We start from the raw sequence: 27701 nt of genomic DNA, 5'->3' as shown, positions 1-27701 counted from the left end.
AATGTTAAAATACCAGTAAATATCTTTTCTTTGTTATAGGTTTTTATGTAGGTCATTGCCTTTTTTGATTAATAGGTTTACTTTGATAAAACTCAGACGCATGGAATTTTCCCCCAAGAATGATATTTTGGTGGCGTTTTCTCCCCTTTGTATTCTACAAATGTACTTAATGCAATGGCAGGCAAAGGAAATTTAGTAATTATTTTTTAAATTACTAGTTTTTTTTTCTATAGCTAAGATAACACACATACATATTATTTTAGTCCATTGGACATATACATTTGTATAATTAGTGCCTCCCTTGTATTTAATCTTCCAAAATCTTAGAAGTGGTATGTCAAAATTATTTTTCATTCTGTTTCTCCACTAAGCTAAGAATCTTGTTGATTCCTAAAGGAGTCTCGAATACAAGGCTGAATTCAGTGCTGGCTAGAAAACAATAAATATTAATTACCCATTATGTAATAAGCACTGCTAGGTACTGAGAATGCAGCAATAAGCAAAGACCCTACCTTCGTGAAGTTTACAGTCTAGTGGGGATTCTTTAAAGATATTTAAAAGGTTACTTGAATATTGTTGCTTTTTTGCTGATAAATAATGTAGGCTTTTGTGAACCCCAAATTATAATTAAGTGGCCTTACTAGTAACTACATAATTTATTGGCTACCAAAAAAAAGTGTATGAAGTGTCAGGCTTTGCTCTGAAACTGGTGAACTTAGTATAGTCACACCCTAAGGCCACCAGAAGGTACTGTTCTGATTGACCAGCTAGCAGCTCCAGCAAAACCCCTGCTTGCCACTTTAGTGTCCAGCCTTGTTATTTCATACTCCCTTGAGCTTATGCAGCTAGGGCTGGAACGATATATATATCCCTGGTATGACAAGGTAGTTGTTTTTACTCAGGCTTTTGCCTTGAAGTTTGGCAGGGATAGTGACAGTTGACACATTATTCTCTGTTTTTGAAATATTTCTAGATTATAGTTATATTCTTTTAATTTTCTCTTTCATTCTATAATTTCTTTCTTTGCCTTTCACATTAACTTCAAATTTGAGTTTAGAATTTTTCACAAGATGATCTCTACAACTGATCTAATAAATATTATATAGAGAGAAGTTTTAGAATAAAAGAAATGCCAAATGACCCTAAAGGAACTCAAATTCCTATATTAAACCTGTCCCTTTGGCTTTACCTTTCCATCCTCCCATCTCCTGATAATTAGTATTTTGATAAATACTTTTCATCCTAGGTGTTCACAAAGCCAGCTACTAAGTAGTTCAGCTTTATATTTTCAAATAATTTTAAAGCCCCACTCAGGTAATTTTTTATCAGATGTAGTATGACATTATGTAGTACCATGGAGACTCAGGAGTTTTCAGGGAGCAAGATAGCTCTTAATGTCTAAGTCTGCAACTTCATTCTAATAAATTTCCATTGTATTAAACTTTTACCCAACCATATGATCTCACTCACACGTAGAATTTAAGAAACAAAACAAACAAGCAAGGGAAAAAGACAAACCAAGAAAGAGACTCGGGATTAAAGAGAACAAACTGATGGGTTACCAGAGGGGAGGTGATAGGGGGATGGGTGAAACAGGGGATGGGGATTAAAGAGTATACTTACTATGATGAAATAAAATGATTTTTACAAAATTAAAAAAAAAACCCACTTTTACTTGAACTGTGTTTTTTTTTCCTAAAACCAAAACTTACAAATGTAGTCTTTTAAATTTAAATATACTAGCTGCATAAACTTAAAAAAAAAAATCATTTAAAAGTGTTGGGAGTGGGGGCTGACAAATACAGATTTTTTTTTACCTGAATATTTGAATAAAAACAATACATTAGACTAGTAAAGTTTTTTTTCTCTCAGAATTTGTCAACCAGTAGCTGACCCAACTAAACATATGTTGCACCTCTTGTTACTTGATGCTCATGGTTCTTTGCATGTGTCTTTTAAACTAGAGCTTTAACTTCCTCTTGTGCATGGTTTGTGCAAATTGCAGTTTATTAACTTGTCTTTGTCTTTGATGCTTGCAACCTAATCCATCACAGCTACACTGCCTCGAAAAGAAAGTGCTGTCAAACAGGAAACAGAGAGTGAGTATGCTTAGTGTATTAGTAGGTATTCTCAATGCATGTTTGTTTAATGTCTAGAAATTAGTTTTTTGTCTTGACAAAAGTTACACCAAAAATATTAATTGCTCTGAGTTGCCAGGTATTGATTGGTGAAAGAAAAGCAACATGATGGTAGTGGTATGGCTACATTCAAGAAATATAGTTAAAAATATATGGTGGGCAGTCAGGAATTTGTGAAAGGCTTAACCATTCAACTTCTGTTTTCAGGCTGTGTTTAAAAACTATAAAAATTCTTACAGATATGGTCAGATTTTGCATAATGAAACTGAAGTTTATGTCTTTAATTGTCCTTATTGTATGTTTATCTGTCCCTTCTGACCATCAGTAAACAATACAGGTTAACTGAGAAATATTTTAGAAGATTAAAAAGAATTATTTGTTTATATTCAATTCTGAATAAAAATAGTACATTTTCTTATAAAAATGTAAGCCTTTAATGCCTCGATGTATGTAGAATGTTGTCCAGCCACATTGTTCTCATTTTTCCTCATGGTTGTGATGGATACCTATGTTTATAGCTAACCAACGATGTCCCATATTATATAGTTCATGGTGTATGTATTATATTTTAGTTGTATTTTAAATGTAACAAGTTTCCAGGGTTGTTGTTGTTTTCTCTCTTCATTTTGTTTATTTTTTATTATTTAAAAAAAAATTTTTTAATGTTTATTTTGGAGAGAGAGAGCGAGAGCGAGCATGAGTGGGAGAGGGTCAGAGAGAGAGTGAGACACAGAATCTGAAGCAGGCTCCAGGCTCCAAGCTGTCAGCACAGAGCCCGATGTGGGGCTCGAACTCACAAACTGTGAGATCATGACCTGAGCTGAAGTCAGATGCCCAACCGACTGAGCCACCTAGGCGCCCCCATTTTGTTTAGTTTTTAAAGAACTGTAGTTAATCAGTTCACTTACTATAAAAGCAGAGTTTCTGGGTTCAGGAATGTGTTATGTCGAATCATATGTAATTGACTTTTTATAGGGCAAGAGTGATCAAGTATCGGCAGTTTGTATGGTTCAATCCAATATTTTCATTTTTAATGTGGAGGCAAGTAATATTGGGATATGGCTGTTTTCTTCAGAAATAAAAAAGTCATGTTAGCCAGTACACTAAGGAGTCATGGACCTTCATCCATTTTCATGTCTTTTGAGTAAGAAGGAAATCTTCATCTAGTTTAGTCTGGAAATATCAGACAACTTTGGTGAGACTGGGCAGGGTATAGATCATGTGATCTCTAAGATCCCGTCTAGTCCTATTCTGTGGATCTGTGTAGTTTTGCTGTTCTTACAATATACTCAGGGATAGGACACAAACATTAATGAAGGAGCAGGACACTGTACAGCCTGTCCCATGTGGTAGACTTGTGTGATAACTAATATGAGCACTGGAAGATGAAGACAGTAGAGGAAAGAGCCCTGGTTTACGCTATGGGTCTTTTATTCATGAAGGTCACAACTTTCAAAGTTTTATTATTTCTTAGGTCTTCATGGAAGTTCTGGGAAATTAACTGGATCCACTTCTAGTCTAAATAAACTCAGCGTTCAGAGTTCAGGGAATCGCAGATCTCAGTCATCTTCTTTGTTGGATATGGGAAACATGTCTGCCTCTGATCTCGACGTTGCTGACAGGACCAAATTTGATAAGGTAAAATAAAATAACAAGTACTTCTTAAACATTAACATTGGTTTTCTAACAGCAGTTTCAAAAATTTGGGCTCTGTTGTCTCTTAATTAACTATATATTACTTTCCAATTGGAATCTGAAAAAAGTGCTAGTCAAATGGCAACTGAAATGTGTATTATCAATTCATTGACTTTTAACAGCTTTATTAAAATTTACTATAAATCATTAAGTGCTTGTATCTTAAGTTCTTTGAGCCAACTACAAAGTAGAGAGGAAATAATAGCTTTTATGAAGCTAAATTATTCTCAGCAGTGCATTAAGTTTAAAAAGTTTATCTCTGTGTTCCTCTTTCTAGATGTCAAGTGAATAATTGTTGTGAGTTTTATTCTAGGTATGTCTGACCCTGTTATGCCTTGATCCTTCTGCTTCGTCCTATCAATCTTGGAATAGTTTCTTTTGGAATTCTATTGAGATTATTATAGATAAAGCATCTGTGGTCCCTAAGTGCATTGAATGTGGATGATTTTTTAAGCATTTGGTGCAGTTAATTTTTGTTTTCTTCAGATCTTTGAACAGGTACTAAGTGAACTAGAGCCCTTGTGTCTGGCAGAACAGGACTTCATAAGTAAATTTTTCAAACTACAGCAACATCAAAGTATGCCTGGAACAATGGTATGGCTCACATTTATTTATTGGCTAATATTTATGATCTGTAGCATAATTGGCCTTATTAATTTATTGTCACAATTTCAATATCAGAACAGAAAAAAAAAATTTACGATGTAAGGATGTTTTCAATAATTTTTATCATATCACGAGATAACAAAAACAGTGATAGACTTTGAGCATCTAATTTAATACTCCAGACTGTCTTAGGCTTAAATATCCTCTAAATTAGTGAGGGTGGAAAATGTCTGAATATAAGACATTTTGTAAAAGACATTATTCAAAAGAAATTTTAGCATTTTAGTAGTCACCAAGAAAAAATATAATTAAAAAAAAAATATTTGAGTATATAAACCATGGTCTAGGAAAAAAAAAGAAGAAAGAAAGAAGCCTCAAATCTGAATCTTTCTTATGTCTTTGCTACTAACTAGCATTAAGACCTTAAACCAATTGTTTAATCCCCAGTTTTCCTCATCTGTACAAGAATATAATAATGCCTGTTTAGCATGCCTCTCAGGTGGCATAAATGTAAGAAAATAAAATGAAAGACTGCTGCAATATTTTGAAAAACTTAAAAGCACAATGCAAATAATTTTTTTTTTTAAAGTAGGCTCCATGCCTAGCATGAAGCCCAGCACAGGCTTGAACTCATGACCCTGAGATCTAGAGTTGGATCCTTAACCGACTAAGCCACCCAAGCGCCCCAAATAAAGTGATTTTTTTTTTTAAGTTTATTTTAAGAGAGACAGAAATGGCGCAAGTTGGGGAGGGGCAGAGAGAGGGAGAGAGAATCCCAAGCAAGCTCCACACCACCAGCATGGAGCTCAACACGGGGCTCAACCCCATGAACTGTGAGGTCGTGACCTGAGTTGAAATCAAGAGTCGGATGTTGGGGCGCCTGGTTGACTCAGTTGGTGAAGCGTCCAACTTCAGTTCAGGTCATAATCATACTGTTTGTGAGTTCGAGCCCCGTGTCGGGCTCTGTGCTGACAGCTCGGAGCCTGGAGCCTGCTTCACATTCTGTGTCTGCCTCTCTCTCTCTGCCTCCCCCCTGCTCGTGTTCTGTCTCTCTCAAAAATAAATCAACATTAAAAAAATTTTTAAAAAGATGTATGTGTCTCCTTCTCTGTGCTCCTCCCCCACTCATGCTTTGTCTCTTTCTGTCTCTCAAAAATAAATAAACATTTAAAAAAAATAAGTGTAAATAAAAAATAATAAAAGAGTCGGATGCTTAACAAACTGAGCCACCCAGACACCCCAATGAAATGATTTTTAAATTAAGGTCACCTTAAAAAACAGAACCAACATAAAAAGCAATCTAAAATGAATGTTGTTGTAGATGATGATGGTAGAAATTTGCTTATTTGTTAGCCTCTGTAAGAATTTTTAATAGCGTTTTTTAAATGCCAGAGTTTTATTTGAATGATTGATAAGATTTCTTTAATTTTTAAAATTGTCTTAAAAGTTTTTTCTGGTTTTTTTGAGGTGCTCCCCCACTCCATTCCCACACTCGCTCTGAGCCTCCTGTACCTCCTCTGTCCCTGCTTTCCCCTCCTGTGCACACACACAAGCACAACTTCTCAGCCTACAATAATTCTCAGATCAAATCTAAGAGCAAAACATCTCATAAACATTCTTAAGCAACATACTAAATTATACAGTTTTAAAAATCATTGGTTTTCGGGGCGCCTGGGTGGCGCAGTCGGTTAAGCGTCCGACTTCAGCCAGGTCACGATCTTGCGGTCCGTGAGTTCGAGCCCCGCATCAGGCTCTGGGCTGATGGCTCAGAGCCTGGAGCCTGTTTCCGATTCTGTGTCTCCCTCTCTCTCTGCCCCTCCCCCGTTCATGCTCTGTCTCTCTCTGTCCCAAAAATAAATAAACATTGAAAAAAAAAAATTAAAAATCATTGGTTTTCATAATGTATTCTCTCCTAGGAATTTTAAGACTGAGCAGGCTTTTGCTGTATAGTCAAATTGTTGGTCTTTTGTTATGTAAAGTACCTGAATAATTTTTGCAGACTGAAGCAGAGGACGTAGATGGAGGAACATTATCCCGGCAACATAATGCTAGCGCGCCACTGCCAGTTTCATCAGAGTATGTGTTTGTTACTATCTGTCATTTCTTTGGGAGGAAAAAAACCTTAAAATTGAGCCTCGGGGAATGCCGCTCCAATGGCCGGGAGGTGGGGGGGTGGGGGGGGACCAGATGACTCTGGTAATGTGACTGTACTCAGAGCACTGACACGTGTACCTAGTGTCTTCTTGACGTCTTACTGAGTTAAAATCAGTCCTGTTTGACTCTTCTTTGCTCTGGTAATCACAAAAAAGTGCAATCAATTTTGATGTTTGCTGGTAAGAAGTAGCATTTGAATTGCATATTTCTCAGAAATTACAAAGCACATTTCAGGATCCAGCTTTACAAATGACATCAAGTTATGTTTTGAGTAATAAAACTTAACTTCAAAAAAATATTTTTATGTTGGAAACGGATGTAGAATAATTAGTTCGTCATTTTTGGACATTTTTAATTGAAGTAATAAATTTTAGTCATTCTGTATGTATGCAGTGGATTAAAGTTAAAGATGAAAACACTTGAAACTTGTAATCTGTTTTGTATGTTTTCTGAACAGAAAAGATATGATCCGCCAAATGATGATTAAAATATTTCGCTGCATTGAGCCAGAACTGAACAACCTAATTGCATTAGGAGACAAAATTGATAGCTTTAACTCCCTTTACATGCTTGTCAAAATGAGTCATCATGTGTGGACTGCACAAAATGTGGATCCTGCTTCTTTCCTCAGTACTACATTGGGAAATGTTTTGGTGACTGTCAAAAGGAACTTTGACAAATGCATTGTAAGTTTTTTGTTTTTTTTTTTTTTTAAGTAACTTAGAGTTCTAATGATTGCAAAAATAGGTAAATGTATTTAAATCAAGAGATTTTCAGCTTGCCATTGGGGGATCTGCTCTTCACATCTCTCAAAGCCCTGAAGCAAGGTGTCGGCTGCAATTTATATGAACAGAGTTTGATGATACTATACTGGCTACTTTCCCTTCTACACTTTGAATCTTGGCAAGTTCTGGAGCCCGTGGCGTAGAGGTAGCAGCTGCTTCAGAGATCCACTAGGTCAACTGAAATCTCAGTTAACTGGGGCACCTGAGTGGCTCAGTTGGTTAAACGTGTGTCTTTGGCTCAGGGCATGATCTTGTGGTTCATGAGTTCGAGCCCCGTGTCGGGCTCTGTGCTGACAGCTCAGAGCCTGGAGCCTATGTCTCCCTCTCTCTCTGCCCCTCCCCAACTCATACTCTGTCTCTCTCCCTCTCTCAAAAATAAACATTAAACAAAAATAAAACACTAAAAGAAATCTCAGTTAACCAATTAGGGACCACAGATCACAAGAAACGGCTGAAACTATCACTTAGATTTATTGTTGTTGTTGTTTTTAAAACATATTCTAATAAGAAAATTAATAATTGGATTATTTTAGTTGTTTAAATTTTTATTTAATTAGTTTTATTAGTTTACTAGTTTAATAGCTGTAATTAATAATCATATTGCTCTATTTTAAGAATACATTGTTCTTATAATAACTTCCAGTAATCATTATTTTCTTCCTTCTAGAAAAAAAGAAAAATTATTACCTATATTTGTCTGCTAGGTTTTGGTAAGTTTGTAGGTATGAACTGGGCTGTGCCAGGTTCCAAAATAAAAGGTTCATTTTATTAATGTAGCTAATATGTAAAATTTGATGGCTATCATTTGAATATTTCTACTGTGTAACCTCTAAGATATATCCAGTTCTTGAATACCCATAAAATAATGGGAGATAAAAACATTAAGGGCAATTAAAATCCATATTATTCTTACACTTTTTAAAAATAATATTTATTGAGTTTTTAAAGTATGAAGGCAGTATGTATGTGTTCACTATAGAAACTTAAATGTCACCTCAATAGACTTTGTTAATCCTCTTTCCTTACCACATGATTTCACTTGGGATTTTAAATACTTTGAAATTTGACCACTTAAGGCTTATCCTCTTCCCTCTTCCACCTTCCCCAGAGGTGATGATAAACTTGGAGGTTCTGACCACAAGCTGAGAGGGAAAAGGAAGAGCTGCTGAAGACGAAGATAATGAGTCCTGTGTGACATAGCAGGAACACTAAGTCATGAGGACACTATGCATTTCCAGATTATGAAGGCTTTGTTGCTTTTATTAGTAAAATATAACTTTATCTACCATCTGTCAGTCCAACAGAACATAATTGCTAAAAGCCTAGGATGTAGTGTCAGGTAAATGTAGATGTGGGTTCAAATGAAGTGCTTAGCACACTGCCTTGCACAGCAATAAGGCCTTACTAACTGATGGCTCATAATGGCGGTGGTGGTGCTCACACTGCTGCCAGTGGTAGTAATTAATAATAGTTTATTAAAGAATGTTCATGTTATTCTCAAAACAGAGCAGTGGAGAAACAAAGCAAAATTAACTTAGACAAAGGTGCAAACTCAAATATTTTCTCATAAAATTGCATATATTTCTAAAGGATCTATCTTTTGTCACTATAGGGAAGGATAGTTCCTTCTGCCGCCTCTCATCTCTGTGTCTTATTTTAACTCCTGTCTTCTCAGTGTCTGGTGGATTGTGTGTACTCCATAAGTGTTCTATGTTTTGGTATTTGGGACAAGATTAGGACCTAAGGCAGACCTTGAATGGGTCTGTTTGTATTGAGCCAAAAGCACGAATGTCAGATGGCTGTAGAAAATGGGATAGCACCTGTGTTTGGCTCTTCATTTGGTGGCCAAGATCAAAGTATCTGGTGTTCTTCAAAGAACAGGACTAAGAAAGCTAGCCTAGCCTGAACCAGAGCTAAAATAGGAAGTAAGTGACATATCAAGTACTACCAAGCTCAGCTCTGCAGTCCTATACATTCTTACCTGTGCTTAATTTGCTTTCCGGGATTCCTCACTTTAGTAATGCGGATTTGCGCCCTTAAACCTTTGAGAGTGATGTGATTTGGTTAAGTTGCCAAGAACAAAGCACAGATAAGCCTCACATGCTATGTGCCTCACATCAAAGTTATAGTCTTAATCACCGAGTAACCTCTGTGTCGAGTAATAAGCTGCAAGTAATGTGTACAATGAGCTTGAGAGAAATTTTATTTTTATAAGATTTAGTTCATTGATGGCTCTTTTTTTTATTTTACTTTTTTATTTTTTTTAATTTACATTCAAATTAGTTACCATATAGTGAAACAATGATTTCAGGAGTAGTTTCCTTAATGTCCCTTACCCATTTAGCCCATCCCCCCTCCCACAACCCCTCCAATAACCCTCAGTTTGTTCTTCATATTTATGAGTTTCTTCTGTTTTGTCCCCCCTCCCTGTTTTTATATTATTTTTGTTTCCCTTCCTTATGTTCATCTGTTTTGTCTCTTAATGTCCTCATATGAGTGAAATCATATGATTTTTGTCTTTCTCTGACTAATTTCACTTAGCATAATACCTTCCAGTTCCATCCACATAGTTGCAAATGGCAAGATTTCATTCTTTTTGATTGCCGAGTAATACTCCATTGCATCTATATATGTGTGTGTATGTGTGTGTGTGTGTGTACCACATCTTCTGTATCCATTCATCCATCGATGGACATTTGGGCTCTTTCCATACTTTGGCTATTGTTGATAGTGCTGCTATAAACATGGCGGTGCATGTGTCCCTTCAAAACAGCACACCTGTATCCCGTGGATAAATGCCTAGTAGTGCAATTGCTGGGTCGTTAGGAGAGCTCTATTTTTAGTTTTTTGAGGAACCTCCATACTGTTTTCCAGAGTGGCTGCACCAGCTTGCATTGCCACCAACAATGCAAAAGAGATCCTCTTTCTCTGCGTCCTCGCCAACATGTGTTGTCGCCTGAGTTGTTAATGTTTGCCACTCTGACAGGTGTGAGGTGGTATCTCATTGTGGTTTTGATTTGTATTTCCCTGATGATGAGTGATGTGGAGCATTTTTTCATGTGTCAGTTGGCCATCTGGATGTCTTCCTTGGAGAAGTGTCTATTCCTGTCTTTTGCCCATTTCTTCACTGGATTATTTGTTTTTGGGTGTTGAGTTTGATAAGTTCTTTATAGATTTTGGATACTAACCCTTTATCTGATATGTCATTTGCAAATATCTTCTCCCATTCTGTCGGTTGCCTTTTAGTTTTGCTGATTGTTTCCTTCACTGTGCAGAAGCTTTTTATTTTGATGAGGTCCCAGTAGTTCATTTTTGCATTGATGGCTCTTTTCTTAAATGAATGCATTGTTTCTATTCTATGAGTTACAAAGTCAGAAAAGACAAATGTCATTTAGAATATTTCCTTTTTTTTTTTTTTAATGTTTATTTATTTTTGAGAGAGAGTGTGAGTAGGGAAGGGGCAGAGAGAGAGGGAGACACAGAATCCAAAGCAAGCTGCAGGTTCTGAGCTGTCATCACAGACCCACTGTGGGGCTCAAACTCATGGACCGTGAGACCATGGCCTGAGCCGAAGACAGACACTCAACCGACTGAACCACCCAAGGTGCCCCTAGAATATTTCCTTTTAATATTTAAGTATATTCATGCTATAATTACATCCTGTGCATTTTAATACCCCACTGGGCGCACCAGGGTTGCTCAGTTGGTTAAGCTCCAACTTCGGCTCAGGTCGTGATCTCACGGTTTATGATTTCGAGCCCCGCATCAGGCTCTGTGCTGACAGCTCAGAGCCTGGAACCTGCTTCTGATTCTGTGTCTCCCTCTCTCTCTGACCCTCCCTCACTCACGCGTGCTCTCTCTCTCTCTCTCTCTCTCTCTCCAGAAAATGAAAAAACATCTAAAAAAATTTAAGTGCCACACTAAACAAAAATCTTCATGCAGTTTAATAACAACCATAGGCCAGCATTCTAAATTAGTGCTCACTGTGTACCAGATGCTGATCTAAGCACCTGGCACACATTATCTCATCTAATCCTCACAACCTCCTCCCCCCTACATAAGGTAGATGCTCTGAGACGTTATGTTACTTTCTCCAGGTCAAAGTAATAGAGTTGGTATTCGTACCCAGACAGTCTGGTTCCAGTGCCTGCAGTCTTACACTACCCTCTCTACTGCATTCATTTTTACTCTTCACAGTTATCAATACTGATAAATAAATATTGGAATACAAGAATACCTCAGAAATATTTCAGCTTCAGCTGGGCCAGGCTACCACAATAGAGCTAGTATTACAGTAAAGCCAGTATTGCAACAAAGTGAATGCACATGAATTTTTTGGTTTCCCAGTACATATAAAACTTATTTTTACACTATAATTTAGTCTATTTAATGTTCAATGTCTAAAAAACAATATATATAAAAATATTTTATTGCTAAAAAATGCTGACCATCATCTGAACTTTTAGTGAGTTGTCATCTTTTCTCTGATGGAAGGTCTTGACTCCAGGTTTATGGCTGCTAAGTGATCAGGGTGATGATTACTGAAGGCCGGGGTGGCTGTGGCAGTTTCTTAAAATAAGACAACAATGAAGTTTGCCCCATAAATCAACTCTTCTTTTCACAAACAATTTCTCTATAGCATGGGATGCTGTTTGATAACATTCTATCCACAGAACTTCTTTCAAAATTGGAGTCAGTCCTCTCAACCCTGCCGCTGCTTTATCAACTAAGTTTATGTAAATTCTAAACTTAGTTCTAAATCTGTTGTTGTCATTTCAACAGTCTTCACAGCATCTTTAACAGAAGTATGTTCTATCCCAAGAAACCACTTTCTTAACTCATCCATAAGAAGCAACTCCTCATTTATTAAAGTTTTATCATGAGATTGTAGCAATTCGGTTACATCATTAGGCTCCACTTCTAGTTCTCTTGTTATTTCCACCATATCTGCAGTTACTTCCTCCACTGAAGTCTTGAACCCTTCACAGTCATCCATGAGGGTAGAAGCATCTTCTTTCAAACTCCTGTTCATGTTGATGCTTTTGACCTCTTCCCATGAAACACAAATGTTCTTATTGGCATCTAGAATGGTGAATCCTCTTCAGAAGGTTTTTAATTTATTTTGCCCAGATTCATCAGATACAAAATTTTTTTCTTTTTTTTTTATGAATTTTTTTAACGTTTATTTATTTTTGAGACAGAGAGAGACCGAGCATGAATGGGGGAGGGTCAGAGAGAGGGAGACACAGAATCCAAAACAGGCTCCAGGCTCCAAGCTGTCAGCACAGAGCCCAACGCGGGGCTTGAACTCACGGACCGCGAGATCATGACCTGAGCCGAAGTCGGCTGCTTAACCGACTGAGCCACCCAGGCGCCCCAAAATATTTTTCTTAAATAATAAAACTTGAAAGTTGAAATGATTCCTTGATCCATGGGCTGCAGAATGGATGTTGTGTCAGCAAACACGTAAACACCATTCATCTCATTGTGCATCTCCATCAGAGCTCTTGGGTAACCAGGTGCGTTGTCATTGAGCAGTCATATTTTGAAAGGAATCTGTTTTCTGAATAGTAGGTCTCAACAGTGAGCTTGAAATAGTCCATAAATCATGTTGTAAAAGATGAGCTATCATCCAGGCTTTCTTATTCTATTTATAGAGCAGAAGCAGAATAAATTTGCATAATTCTCGAGGGCCCTACGATTTGGGGAATGGTAAATGGGCATTGGCTTCAACTTAAAGTCACCAACATTAGCCCCTAACAAGTGAGCCTGCCCCAAGGCTTTGAAGCCAGGCATTGATGTCTCTGTACCTATGAAAGTCCTAAATGACATCTTCTCCCAAAATAAGACTGTTGTGTCTACACTGAAAATCTGTCGCTCAGTGTAGCCACTTTGATTAATGATATTAGCGAGACCTTCTGGGTAACTTGCAGCTTCTACATCAGCACTTGCTGCCTCACCTTGCACTTTATGTTATGGAGACGGCTTCTTTCCTTAAACCTCATGAACCATCCTCTGCTAGCTTCAGACTTTTCTTCTGCATCTTCCTCACCTCTCTCAACCTTCATAGAATTGAGAAGAGTTAGGTCCTTGCTCTGGATTAGGCTTTGGTTTAAGAGGATGTTGTGGCTGGCTTGATCTTCTATCCTGACCACTCAGATTTTTTCCGTATCAGCAATAAGGCTAATTTGCTTTCTTACCATTTGTGTGTTCACTGGAGTAACACTTTTCATTTCCTTCAAAAACTTTTTCTTTGCATTCACAACTTGACCATTTGACGCAAAAGGCCTACCTTTCAGCGTGTCCTCTTTTGATATGCCTTCCTCACTAGGCTTAATCATTTTTAGTTGTTGATTTAAAGTGAGAAACGTGTGGATTATTCCTTTCCCTTGAACACTTAGAGGCCATTATAGGGCTATTAAATGGCCTCATGTCAATATTGTGTCTCAGAAAATAAAATTGTGTCTAGGCCTGAGGAGAGGGAGGGAGATGGAGGAATGGCTGGTTGGTAGTCAGAATACACACATTTATTGATTAACTCTGCCAGCTTATACGGACATGGTTTGTGGCAAGCCAAACAAAAGATCATGCATCACAGAAGATCCTTACAAATATAATAATAATGATCAAAAAAGCTTGAAATATTGCCAGTTACCAAAATGTGACACAGAGACGTGAAGTTAGCAAATGCTGTTAGAAAAAAGTGAAGCGCAATAAAATGGGTATGCCATAGTAATAAAGATAATATCAAATGGGTGACAGTGCTCCACAGGACTTTCTAATACTAACATCTGTAGCCTGGAAGTAATTACTTTTCTAAGCCACATGTCATTTGATTTTCAAGTTATACCCCCAAAATGATTTATGAAATTTTAGGTAGAAGTAAAAATGATCTTATAGTATTTAGCAGTGTAATTCTTACTGTGAATATATCTAGATCCTCTGAGAAGTACACAGAACCGTAATTGAATTTGTGGATCTTTTTGACCCAAATGTCTAGGTTTTGTCTATATGAGATATCCCTTTTTTACTTTGTCAACATCGCACACAAGCACTTTGCTGAAATAATTTTAGAATAAGTAACTGATGGATACATGGAAAACTATATAGTATGTAAATCCGTAGTAGAAATGCCTGTTCTCCCTCTCTGTTCTCACACCCAGAAATTAAAGAACTGCTCTGTCCAAAATTTAGGCTAATGAGAATTGGAAATGACTATGGTTCTCAAACTTGGCCACATGGCCACCAACCAGAAATAACCTAGAGGAATCCTGTGTGTGCTCTGTTATCTAGTCTGCCCCAAGATAAACAATTGCCTTATACTTACCTTTCATGAATAACAGAATTGTTATTGCTTGTTTTTCTTTGAACAAATAAATACTTGAGGTTCACAAGGTTTGACTGTATCTTGTTTTAAATAATTTGGATTTTTTTTCCTTGATGTTATTTTCTTAAAATATATGTACTTTTTTAAAATTTGAAGTTTTTATTTAAGTTCTAGTTAGGATACATTTACAGTAAAATTGGTTTCAGGAGTAGAATTCAGTGATTCATCACTTACATATAACACCCAGTGCTCATCACAACAAGTGTCCTCCTTAATACCCATCACCCATTTAGCCCATCCCCCGACCCACATACCTCCATCAACCCTCCGTTTGTTCTCTATGGTTAAGAGTCTCTTATGGTTTTAATTTATGAAAATAGTTTTTCTTGGTTATCCCTATCATATTAATCTGTAATTAGTAAACATCCAAAATGTTCTAGGTACGAAATTATGTCCTGCCACTATGATGTATACATTTGCTTATGACTATATGTTGTTTCTAAGCTGCCTGGCTCTTTTTCTCCCTTGCTTTCTGCCTAACATTAGAGTAATCAAATAAGGCAAATGGAAGAAGTAAAGATCTCAAAAAAGAGTAAAGTAGGAATTCTTCCATTTGTTGCTGAATTTGAAGAATTTGCTGGACTCGCAGAATCAATCTTTAAAAATGCTGAGCGTCGTGGAGATCTAGATAAAGCATATACCAAACTTATCAGAGGAGTATTTGTTAATGGTAAGCTTTTGTTATGTTCTAAAGAATTTTTTGGTTGGTTGTTTTCACTATTATGGTAATTCAAGTTGGAGGATAGATACGTTCATTTTTCATATTCTATAGTCTTTTTTAACTTTCTGAAAGTAATTATTTCTTGAACCTGAAAAATAAAACCCATTCATATTCATCAGGAACCACTTCTATTTTAGGGTTCATAAGGGCTTATCACTATGCAAAATTGAAATTCCTTTTTTAATCCCCAAAAATGACCTTTTAAAAAAATTTAAAAATTAAAAATGAGATTTTACATTTGCATCTTAGCAAATGTCTGTGTAACCTTAAGCAAATCAATATACTTCTTTAGGCCTCAGTTTTCATTTCTGTCCCATAAGGTAGATTAATGCTAAAATACTATATAATTCACTGTCTTCCTGTAGTATCAGATCCCACAATTAAGTTACAGAAACAGTAGGATGTGCCATTTAGTTTCAGATAAATGATCTGATTGCATGTAGTCAGGAATTTTAAAAGCTGAAACAATTGACAGGAGGAGGAATCATCTTACCAATTACATATAATATTTTCGGTGGGATCAGGTCAAGGGAAAGATGGATAAATTACATGATTGGATGTTTGTATGGTTGAGATTTCTTTTGAAATTCACAGTAGCTTTTCTTTGTCTGATTGTAAAGTAATACATGTTCATTACACACCCCCAAAAATAAAAAAACAAATTTTAAAAATCAAGAAGAAAATAATTTGTAATCTCATCAGGCAGAGATAACATTTAATTTTTATCCTTCCAAACTGTTTAATATTTCTCCTTCATATATATGTGTATGTTGAGTGTGTGTGTGTGTGTGTGTGTGTGTGTGTGTGTTCTTTAATATAACCTGCTACTCCATAATTCTAGTGCCTTTCCTTGTCAATTTATGTTATTACTATAATCATTTTCATGACCGCATAGTATTCCATGTGTTATTATTTATCAAATCTCCTATTAATAAGCATTTAGTTTGTTTCTAATTTTTTGCATATATTTTTGTATTCTTGTCCAGTCATTTCCTTGAGGTAAATTACTGGAAATGGAATTACCAGGTCAAAAGGTTTGCATATATCTCAAGGCCTTTGCCAAATTGCCATACAGAAAGGTTAAACCAGTTTAGTGTTCTGAACGGTTGGTGAGAATTTTCATCACATCTCATTAATGCTGGATATTAGTAGATATTATCAGTCTTTTTATTCTTTGTTGACCTAATAGGCTATAAATTGATTTTGTTTATGGTTGGGGTTTTTTTTGTTTTTTTTTTGTTTTTTTTTTTTACCATGCAAGAGCTTTGAAATTTCATGTCAGATTTATTTATCTTTCCCTTTATGACTTCTAAGTTTTTGGACCATTCTTAAAAAGGTCATGCTATCACAAAAGTTTTTTTTTTTCTTAATTAGCTTTATTTTCCCTGGTACTTGTGATTGTATTTGTTTATTTATTTGCTTTCTACATTTTTAAGTACTTGAGCAATTTAGAATTTCTTTGGCTGAAAATTGCAAATAGGAATCCAGATTTAGTGTATTTGAAATATTTGTATATATGCAAATGTGTATATATACACATTTATATACACACACACACACACACACACACATATATGACTGTTTTAGAGTGATTTTTTAATTAGATTTAAGTGGATATGAAAACCCTTTAGTATATTTTATTAAGTCCAGAAATGTGCTTACTTCTTAAACTTACAAATGAAAAAAATCATGTAAATATTTTTATAGCTAAATATGGTCCTATTCATATCAAAATGTTATTATATTTTTTCTCTTTTTGATTTTAGTGGAGAAAGTAGCAAATGAAAGCCAGAAGACCCCCAGGGATGTAGTTATGATGGAAAACTTTCACCATATTTTTGCAACACTGTCTCGTTTGAAAATCTCATGTCTAGAAGCTGAAAAAAAAGAAGCCAAACAAAAATACACAGATCACCTTCAGTCTTATGTCATTTACTCTTTAGGACAACCTCTTGAAAAGCTAAATGTAAGTATATTTTCATTCAGTGAATTTTCCTGATTTTGAACCTGTAAATCATATATTTAGATATGAATAACACAAACATTCATACTAATTTGCTCATGTATTGATGCAAAAGGATAAGGAAGGAGGGACTCAGTTATCAAAGGTTCCAGTGTGCTAAGACACTATTAGGTGCTCTATACCTTATTTTAATTCTTGCGAAAAATGATCTGGGCTAAGGTAGCATCAACCCATTTTACAAATGAAGAAACTGAAAGTAAATAAACTTGCTTGAAGTCATAATAACTGGCAAATAGCAAAGCTGGGGGAGTGAACCCTAGATTAGGCTTTTCCATTGTACCAGGTTCTCTTTTTTCCTCATAAATGGCTCATGTCTAACCCTAGTTCAAATGAAGATTTTGAAAACTTTATCAAGATAAAAAGAAAACCAAAAATTGCTTTTTTCATTGCCTTTTTCTTTCACTTCGTTTTCTGAAGTGAGTCATTCTCCAGAGCATATTTGATTATTACAATTAAGAATGGATGGTTTTAGAGAACTTTACAATAGTGGAAGCTTCAGTGGACCCTTCTAGATAACTTTGTCCACAATGTGATTAGTGCTCTTTCATAAGTTTTTAACTTGAAATTAGAGCCAAAATATATATATGTTGTCAACAACAAATGCTTAAAAGACATTTAATCAAATCCACAACCAATTCCTTCTAAAACTTAAGAACAGACAGATATTATTTCTCTAGGGTAAAAGGTCTTTCTCAGACCTAAAGTCTACTTGGTACTTAACTGCAACATTAGAACCATTCCCTTTGAAATAAAATTTAAAGCAGAATCATTGCTAGATCCTTTAATATTTAACATTGTTACGGAAGCTCTAGCCAATGCAGTAAGACCAGAAACATAAATAAAAGATATGGAAAGGAAAGTTAAGGTTATAATTACCTATATATAATAGGTTGAAATTACTGATCTATGATAAAGTAGCAGGATTTGAAATAAGTGTATAAAAAAATAATTTATTTCTGGTATGTTATAACAAGCAATTAAAAGGTTATGGAGAAACAGGGGCACCTGGGTGGCTCAGTCAGTTCAGTGTGTGACTCTTGATTTTGGCTCAGGTCATGATATCACAGTTTATGAGATCAAGCCCTACATAGGGCTCTGCACTGCCAACACAGGGGCTACCTGAGATTTTCTCTCCCCCCCACCCCCAGTGCTTCCCTGCTTGCATGTGCACATGCACACACACAATCTCTCTCTCTCTCTCCTTGTCTCAAAATAAACAGATGAACTTAAAAAAAAAAAGTTTATGTAGAAACAAAATTTTTAAAAGCACCAGGAATAAATTTATCAAAAAAATTATTAGCAAAAGCATAATAATTTAATGAAAAACAAATAGTACTTGCCAAGAAAATTTTAGAGAAAAGTAACGAGGGGAGATTTGGCTTGTCAGCATTAAATCATATTGTACAGTACTCACATAAAGGCGTGTCAATCAATAAAACTGCATATTTAAAAAACAAATATATTTCAAAGACGACCTGAAATGAATATTTGTAACAATACAATAGTCAGTATATTTAATATAAAATGCCTTTTTAAAATCAATAAGGAAAGCACTGAGATCCCAATGTATAAATGGGCAAGGGTTCTGAATATACTATAAAATATGAAAACAGGTTAATTTCATTTATAGCCAAAGAGTCGTGAAATAAAACAACAAATAAACCTTTTCACTCATCAAAATGTAGTTTCTTTAAATTGTGGTAATTCTGATGATTATGTGGTAAATAGCAGTTTCATGTCCTATTGATAGAAATATAAATTGATTGAACTTGGAAGCAAATTATGTATTTGAAGAATCTTCAGAATACTTAAAATGATGCTCCTCAACTAAGGAATCATAGACCTTGAAATTTGTACTGGAAAGTAATCAGTATTGTGGGTAAATACTTTTGTATGAAAAATATTTATGACCACTGTGTGTACAATAAATTTCTTTTAATTGGAGTAGATTTTGCCAACTCTGAAAAAGTGAAAAATGTTAAATATCCAATACAGGAGCAATGAATAAATTGTAGTTCAGCCATTAGATAGAACATTATGCAGCTGTTAAAATTTATAGTTTGGAGAAAACAAAATATTAAATGGGAAATACAACATATAATATAACCTAATTTATATATTTACAAGAAAAGACTAGAAGGAAATCTAAAATGTTAACAGTGGTTATCTCTGAGTAGTGTGATACATTTTTAATATATTTTCTGAGTTTAATACAGTGAATAAATACTATTTTATAATGAGGGTTTTTTTTTTTAATTTAAGTGGTAATAAAAGCAGTGCTTAGCCATTATTTCTTTTCATTTCCTTGAAGCATTTCTTTGAAGGTGTTGAAGCTCGCGTGGCACAGGGTATAAGAGAGGAGGAAGTAAGCTATCAACTTGCATTTAACAAACAAGAACTTCGTAAAGTCATTAAAGAGTATCCTGGAAAGGAAGTGAAAAAAGGTCTAGATAACCTCTACAAAAAGGTTGATAAACATTTATGCGAAGAGGAGAACTTACTTCAGGTATGCTTAGTTCCTTTAACCATCCTAGATTGCACATCTTTACATATATTGCTTTTCTCCAGGAGTCATCTAGAAAGGCTACAGATTTTCTATTTTAGTGCAGGAGGAAAGTTCCATAAATTATAGGCCAGATTAATGAGTTGTGAGGAAGAAAGGAACAACATTGATAATATAAGTTTATATGGCTATTCCTGTTTATCTTATATTTCTGCTTTATTGTTTTGAGACATTAGTTGTTTTGCTTAGGGCTGTGGGTTTTTTTGAGGTTTTTGTTTGTTTGTTTTTTAGATTTGAGGAAGGTAACTAAATGGAATAGAGCATAGTACAGCGGAGTGATGCTGAGCATGGGGGCCAGAGTTAGAAATGCAGCTCCAGATTAAGTTGTATGACTTTAGGCAAGTCGCTTAACCTCTCTGAGCCTCAATTTTCTTATTTGAAAAGTGGAAATAATACCTCCCTCATATAGTGGACACTACTATTCTTGTCATTGCCATTTTACAGATGAGAAAATCAAAAGCTTAGGGAGGTGGAGTAGCATGACCAAGATCTCATAGCTAACGGATGGTAGAGCCAGATTTAAACCCCAAATTGAGCCATTTTTCTTAAACCATACTGAAAGACCCAGACGTGAGTGAGAATAATTCAGATTTCAACATCATCAAAGGCTTCATGAGGGTTATTGCATTTGTGTCAGCCTCTGAAATTCAGGGAGGTACAGATAAAGCAAAAGGAGTGACATTCCAGGTGGAAGAAATACCATGAGCTAAAAGATGTAAAGCCAAAAGTGTAATACTCTTTAGCAAATAGACTTACGGTGACAGGAATTTAGTATTTATGATGTTTAGGGTTTATGAGGAAAAATCCTGGAAGAATACTATCTGTTGGATAGTGATGATGGTCATAGCACCCACCCTCACCAGCTAGTCATGAGATGTAAATAGGATGATACATATATAAAGCCTTTGTACTGTGCTGATACACAGTAAGCATCAATAAATGTAACCTGTTATGGATGCCTGGGTGGCTCAGTCATTGAAAAATCCAACTCTTGATATCGGCTCAGGTTGTAATTTTGTGGTTATGAGATTGAGCCCTACCTTGGGCTCTGTGCTGAGCATGGATTCTGCTTGAGATTCTCTCACTCCATCTCTCTCTGTCCCTCCCCTGCTCACACTCACTCTCTCTTTCAGAAAAAAAATAAACATTGAGATAATAAATAAATAAATAAATGTAACCTGTTAGTATTAGCTAATATGTCAATGTAAAATCAGATTCTGCCTTGATAGGTGTCTACATAGTTATTCCCACTGCTAAATCATAAACCCTTGGATCGCAGATAATCCATCTTGGTGTCCTTCATAGCATCAAGCAATGTTTTGTATCCTCAATTTTAGCTAAAGAACTTTTTAAACTTTCATCTGAAATGAAATTTAAGCATTAACTGTTGCATTCCATTTAATTACTAGTCTTAGTTCCATATATAATTGTGTAAATACACATCTGTATTGGATATTGTAGTAGATATAATAATGGCTAAAATGTAATGAGTGCTTGCTATGTCAAACATGTTCTAAGCACTTTACATACATGCACTCATTTAATCCTCACAAGAAACTTATGAGGAAGGTATCATTGTTACTACCCCGGCTTACAGATGAGGAGCTTGAGGCACAGGGTAGTGATTCAACATAATCAGGGTCACATATGTTGTAAGTCTAAGGAGCCAGGGTGCATGTTCTTAACCATTACACTGCTAAATTCTTAGAATATGTCTTGACATTATTTCTCCTTAACTTGATTATATATTTCCATTCATAATTTAGTAACTTATTTTCATTTTTATAATAGGTGGTGTGGCACTCTATGCAAGATGAATTTATACGCCAGTATAAGCACTTTGAAGGTTTGATAGCTCGCTGTTATCCTGGATCTGGCGTTACGATGGAATTCACCATTCAGGACATTCTAGATTATTGTTCCAGCATTGCACAGTCCCACTAAAACAGAAGAGATAGATGAAAGAAGTGTCTACTATTTTGTGTGTGTGTGTGTGGAAAGAAAAGATTTAGGTGCTAGGTTGCCCCTGCTGCTTTAAGTCAACAGACTGGATAGGAGGAGTGGGTATATGCAACTTCCCTTACCTGTGTAACTAATAACATGAGACTTCCCTGTTACAGGTGGTCGCTTGGCCATATGTGCTAACAGGGGCATGTGAAAGGAAAAACAGCAAATTGAGTGTCCCAGAAAGTGAAAGATAAATGAAAAAAACGCTGGGTACACCAGACACTATTCAAAATGATCAAGTAACTGTCTTGAGAACCCAGACTTGAACTTTATGTATTATTAAATGTCAGGTAAATGGGTAATACCATACTACAAATATTCAAGAACAAAAGTACCAATTTATGTAGCAGTTTTATTTACCCAGTAGGTTGTGTACTAACTTAAAGCATTTCTCTCATCATAAAATGCCTTTAGCATTCTTCTGTAACTGAACAGAAAGTTTTCTTTTATTGCCTAGTTTCTTGTATTTGAGAATAGTTATCCTGTGTGTAATGCATTGAAAGTTCTTCAGTTTTCACCAATTCACTATTGCTTTCAAATCATGTAACTACTAAAATATTGTACAGAATTTTTCCCTCTGTCTAACTAATGTGTATATGGACAGGGATCTTGTGATGATCAGTTGTAGACTTAGATTTTGAGGATTATGTGACTCTGTGTAGCAATGAATCTGAAATAAAGACATTTTCAAAAAAAAATTTTTCAGAAAAGTTAAAATTTGGTAATATCATTCTTAGATCTGTTATTTGCTATTTTTTGTATAAAAGCAAATTCTTATAAAATCAGTAAACAAAAATTACATGTTCATTTACCATAAAACACTTAAGAGTATAATAAGAAAAATGAAACCATTTATAATAGCATCAAAAATATTTAGTATTTAGGACTAAATCTAACAAACCATTGTACTATTAACTGAAATGTATCTTCTCAGAATTCCTATGTGGAACCCCTAACCAGCATCCCCTCGCCCCCTCCCCCCCCCCCCCCCCCCCGCCACAATGTGACTGCATTAGAAATAAGGCTTTAAGGAGAGAGATTAAGGTTAAATGGGGTCATAAGTATAGCGCTCTGATCCAGTAGAAATCGTACCCTTGTAAGAAGCCACCAGGGCTCTTTGCCATGTGAGGACACAGCAGGAAGGCAGCCATCTGCAGGCCGGAAAGAGAGCTCACGAGAACCCAACCATGCCAGCACCCTGATCTTGGACTTCCAGCCTCCAAAACTGAGAAAATAAAGTTCTGTTAGTTAACCCACTCAGTCTTTGGTATTTTATTATAGCAGCACAAGATGTATAAGACCTTTATGAAGAAAATTATAAAACTATTGAAAGATATTAAAGAAGGCCTACGTAAGTGGAGGAATATTTCATGTGTCCGTGTAAGAACACATAACATAGTAGAAATGGCAGTTATCCTCAAATGTAAGGATTCAGTACAGATTTCCAGTATTCTAGCCCTGTGCCTAACAAGCTTGAAAGTCGCCTCTCCAGTCTAACAAATGAAAAGCTGAACAAACTGAAAAATCAACTCTTCTTAGATCTGTAAGAGAAGTGAGGTCAGAAGGAAAACCACTACTACAATTAGAGAGATCCAACAGTAGAACTTATTGGAGCAGAAACCCACAAGCTGAAACCCACAGGAACCAGTGCCCAGGTAGGGAAAACTGAACTGTACTTAACAATTTGCTTGAGACTGAGTGTGGGTTAAGTCTGAGAAATAAAAATTCCAGGCATCCAGTCCTTGGGAGTCCCTCAGATATTTGTGAGTTTTACATCCCATAGTTCTGCTAGGTTCTCACAGTGAATATCAGAGAAAAATCCCCCTGTGCTTCTGGCAGGGAGGACCTGGGAGAAGGAAATATCCAACTCCAGCTGGCTTAGCCTTGTACATGGAGGAAGGGAAATACCCATCTTCGGTCCACTCTAGTCATCCTTTCCCACATAAAGGGGGAAGGAGGACTGAAAAGCACAGGTAAAGTTCATAGTCTGATTGTACAGGCTCACTGAAAGACTGAGACCTATTCATAGGACTATAGAACAGTCCCCCCTCCCCACTGCCAACACCTCACCACCACATTACTAATGGCCTGTTTACAGCAGTTCCTTTTACCCAGTACATCACATCTGGCTATCAAGGAAAAAATTACAAGACACATTCAAGGCAAAAAAAACAACAACAACAACAACAACAGTTTGAAGACATAGAGCAAACATCAGAGCAAGACTCAGATATAACAGGGTTGTTGGAATTATCAGACCAGCAATTTGAAACAACTATAATTAAGATAATGAGTGCTCTAATGGGTAAGATAGAGAGCATCCCAGAATAGATGGGCAACATATGCAGCGATGGAAATTCCAAAAAAACCCAGGAAATCCTAATGATCAAAACACTGTAACAAATGAAGAATGCCCTTGATGAGCGTATTAGTTGACTGGACACAGCTAAGGAATCTCTGAGCTTGAGGATGTCTCCGTAGAAACTTCCAAAGCCAAACATAAAGAGAATAGAGACTAGAAGGGGGAAAAAAACAACAAAAACCTAGAATACCAAAGACTGGGACAATTACAAAAGGTATAATGCACATGTAATGGGAATACCAGAAGAAGAGAGAAAGGTGTCTCAGACTTCAAGTCTGGAGTTCTCTCTTGTCCAGGAAGAGAATGGACGCAGAATTAAATGCGAGAGAGGCTAATATCCAGGAGGAGACAAGAGTAAAGGTCATTGCTCCGTTTTTATTAGGATCAGAAGGCTTACAAATGTGATGGACATGCAGAAAGAGACTGTGAAACAGTGAACATTAAATCGTATGTGAGAGAAAGGGAGTTTTGAAGATATCCAGTGTTAGGAGTTTGGGTCAAAAGAAAACAAAATCCCTGCACTGAGCAGATGACTGTTTACAGCAGGCACGAGGGGCCTCACATATTTATCTTAACTTGCCTAGGGGATAAGACATATGGAACATGCTACCTGAGGGTCAACAAGGCACCTTTCTTTTGCTAATTAGCTCCACTCTGGGCAATTTCACCCTGCTCCCAGGCGTCTATAGCCCTGTTTACCTATTTACCTATTCTAGACATCCAACCTATGGAAGTAGCTTTCTACTTTTGTACTATGCTGGGGGCACTTTGGCCCTGTTTACCTAATCTTGGATGCTTTCATCCTAAGCCTTGTTAACCCATTGGTGCAAGCTCAGGGATTTCCTAAACTTATTCCCCACAGAAAGGAAGAGAAGAAATATTTGAAACAATAATGGTTGAGAAGTTCCCTGAGTTAGTGTCCAACACCAAACTTGTCCACTGATCCAGGAAGCTGTTCCAGAAAACAAGAGCAGGATGAATGCCCAAAAAGCTACACCTACACATATCATTATCAAGCCATAGAAAATCAAAGATTAAAAAAAAAAATCCTGAAAGAAGAAGAGGAAAACAAAGACCTCACTTCTTGGAGAACAAGGATAAGAATTACGTTTGACTTCTCAGAAACCAAGTAAGCAAGAAGAGAGTGGAGTGAAATATTTGAAGTATTGAGAGAAAAAACCCAGCAACCTAGAATTCTATATCCTGGGAAATTATCCTTCAAGGATAGTGAAAGAGAGAGAAAGACTTTCTCAAATGAGCAAAAATTGAGGGAATTTGTTGCTAGTACACTTGCCTTGCAACAAATATTAAAAGAACTTCTTTAGAAGGAAAATGATACAGGTCAAAAACTCAGATCTACATAAACAGAGAGCACCAGAGGAGGAATAAGTGAATGTAAAATAAAAACTTTTATTTTTCTTGTTCTTAATTGATCTAAGAGTTTGTTCCAAATAATAATAGCAACAACGTATTCAATTATTTGTGTGTGTGTGTGTGTGCGTGTGTGTAGATATATGTGTGTGCTTATGTATGTTTATGTATAAGTGAAATGAATGATAGCAATGATACAAAGAATGAGAGGAATTAGGATTATTTTGTTTTTATAAAGTACTCTTCCTATCCCTGAAGTGGTATAGGGTGATTTGAAAGATTTGGATTAGTTGTAAATATATATTGCGAACTCAAGGGCAACCACCTGGAAAAGTTTAAAAAGAAGTGTAATTAATATCCTAAGAAAGGAGAGAAAATGGAATCATCTAAAATGCTCAGTTAAAACCATAAAAGACAAAAAAAAAAAAAAGACAAAACTAGGAACAATGAACAAGTGCAACAATTAGAAAACAGTAACAAATATTGTAGCTACTTATTCAACTATATTAAAAATTATTTTAAATGTCAATGGTTTAAATGCACTAATTGAAAGAGAGATTGCCAGAGTGGATCAAAAAATAAGACCCAACAGGGGCGCCTGGGTGGCTCAGTCAGTTGAGCGTCCAACTTCTGCTCAGGTCATGATTTCATGGTCCGTGAGTTCGAGCCCCGCGTCAGGCTCTGTGCTGACAGCTTGAAGCCTGGAGCCTGCTTTGGATTCTGTGTTTCCCTCTCTCTCTGCCCCTCCCCGACTCATGCTCTGTCTCTTTCTCTCTCTCTCAAAAATAAATAAACATTAAAAAATTTAGGGGCACCTGGGTGGCTCAGTCGGTTGGGCGGCCGACTTCGGCTCAGGTCATGATCTCGCGGTCCGTGAGTTCGAGCCCCACGTCGGGCTCTGTGCTGCCAGCTCGGAGCCTGGAGCCTGTTTCAGATTCTGTGTCTCCCTCTCTCTCTGACCCTCCCCCATTCATGCTCTGTCTCTCCCTGTTTCAAAAATAAATAAACATTAAAAAAAAAAACAATTAAAAAAAAAGTAAGATCCAACTACAGGCCTACCTTGTTTTATTGCTTCTTGCTTTGTTGTGCATTGTTCCAACAGCGTTTGCTGACTCCATGTTTCTGTGCACATCTTGGTAATCCTTGCAGTATTTCAAACATTTTCTTTTTCTTTTTTTAAATTTATTTATTTATTTGTTTATTTTAATTTGAGAGACTGAGAGCACTAGCAGGTGAGGGACAGAGAAAGAGAGAGAGAGAGAGAGAGAGAATCCCAAACAGGCTCAGCACTGTTAGCACAGAGCCCAACGCAGGGCTCAATCCCACAAACCGTGAGATTATGACCTGAGCTGAAACCAAGAGCCAGTTGCTCAACCAACTGAGCAACCCAGGCACCCCTCAAACCTTTTCATTATTGTAATATTTCTTACAGTGATGTGTAATCAGTGATTACAACTTGCTGTTGGCTTAGATAATGGTTAGCATTTTTTAGTAATAAAGTATTCTTTAAGGTATATGCATTATTTTTTTAGACATAATGTTATTGCATACTTAATAAACTATGGAGGGGTGTAAACATAACTTTTATATGCACTGGTAAACCAAAAATTTCATTTGACACATTTTATTGTGATATTTGTTTTATTGCAGTGACCTCAAAAAAACCTGCAATTATCTCCAAGGTATGCCTATCTGTGTTGGCTGTAATAAACCCACTTTAAATATAAAGACACATATAGATTAAAAGTAAGTGGATGAAAAGGATGCCTGTCTGCCTCAGTTGGTGGATCATGTGACTCTTGGTCTTGGGGTTGTGAGTTCAAGCCCCACGTTGGGTGTATAGATTACTTTAAAACAAAATCTTAAAAAATAAAAGTAAGTGGATGAAG

General features: G+C 36.2%; 1 protein-coding gene across 9 annotated transcripts in view; it reads left to right on the top strand.

The window, feature by feature from the left end:
• Nucleotides 1-23335, top strand: part of EXOC1 (exocyst complex component 1) — a 62590-nt gene extending 39255 nt beyond the window's left edge. For 5 of the 9 annotated variants that reach the window (XM_086705020.1, XM_086705023.1, XM_086705017.1 and 2 more), the window contains 9 exons: nucleotides 2055-2099; nucleotides 3613-3776; nucleotides 4320-4427; nucleotides 6439-6515; nucleotides 7051-7279; nucleotides 15252-15435; nucleotides 17253-17452; nucleotides 19821-20015; nucleotides 21864-23335. In XM_086705020.1, the coding sequence (XP_086561146.1) occupies nucleotides 2055-2099; nucleotides 3613-3776; nucleotides 4320-4427; nucleotides 6439-6515; nucleotides 7051-7279; nucleotides 15252-15435; nucleotides 17253-17452; nucleotides 19821-20015; nucleotides 21864-22016 (1355 nt within the window). In that variant the 3' untranslated portion in view covers nucleotides 22017-23335. The remainder of the gene's footprint in view (nucleotides 1-2054; nucleotides 2100-3612; nucleotides 3777-4319; nucleotides 4428-6438; nucleotides 6516-7050; nucleotides 7280-15251; nucleotides 15436-17252; nucleotides 17453-19820; nucleotides 20016-21863) is intronic. The other 4 variants (XM_086705021.1, XM_086705024.1, XM_086705022.1 and 1 more) reach the window with 1 other exon arrangement.
• The last annotated feature ends 4366 nt before the right edge of the window (nucleotides 23336-27701 follow it).

Source organism: Puma concolor, chromosome B1 (assembly GCF_028749965.1).
Source record: "Puma concolor isolate L17-30 chromosome B1, mPumCon1.1.hap2, whole genome shotgun sequence".
Lineage (NCBI taxonomy): Eukaryota > Metazoa > Chordata > Mammalia > Carnivora > Felidae > Puma > Puma concolor.
Note: the sequence above shows the minus strand (reverse complement) of the source record. Positions and strands in the feature narration are given on the sequence as shown.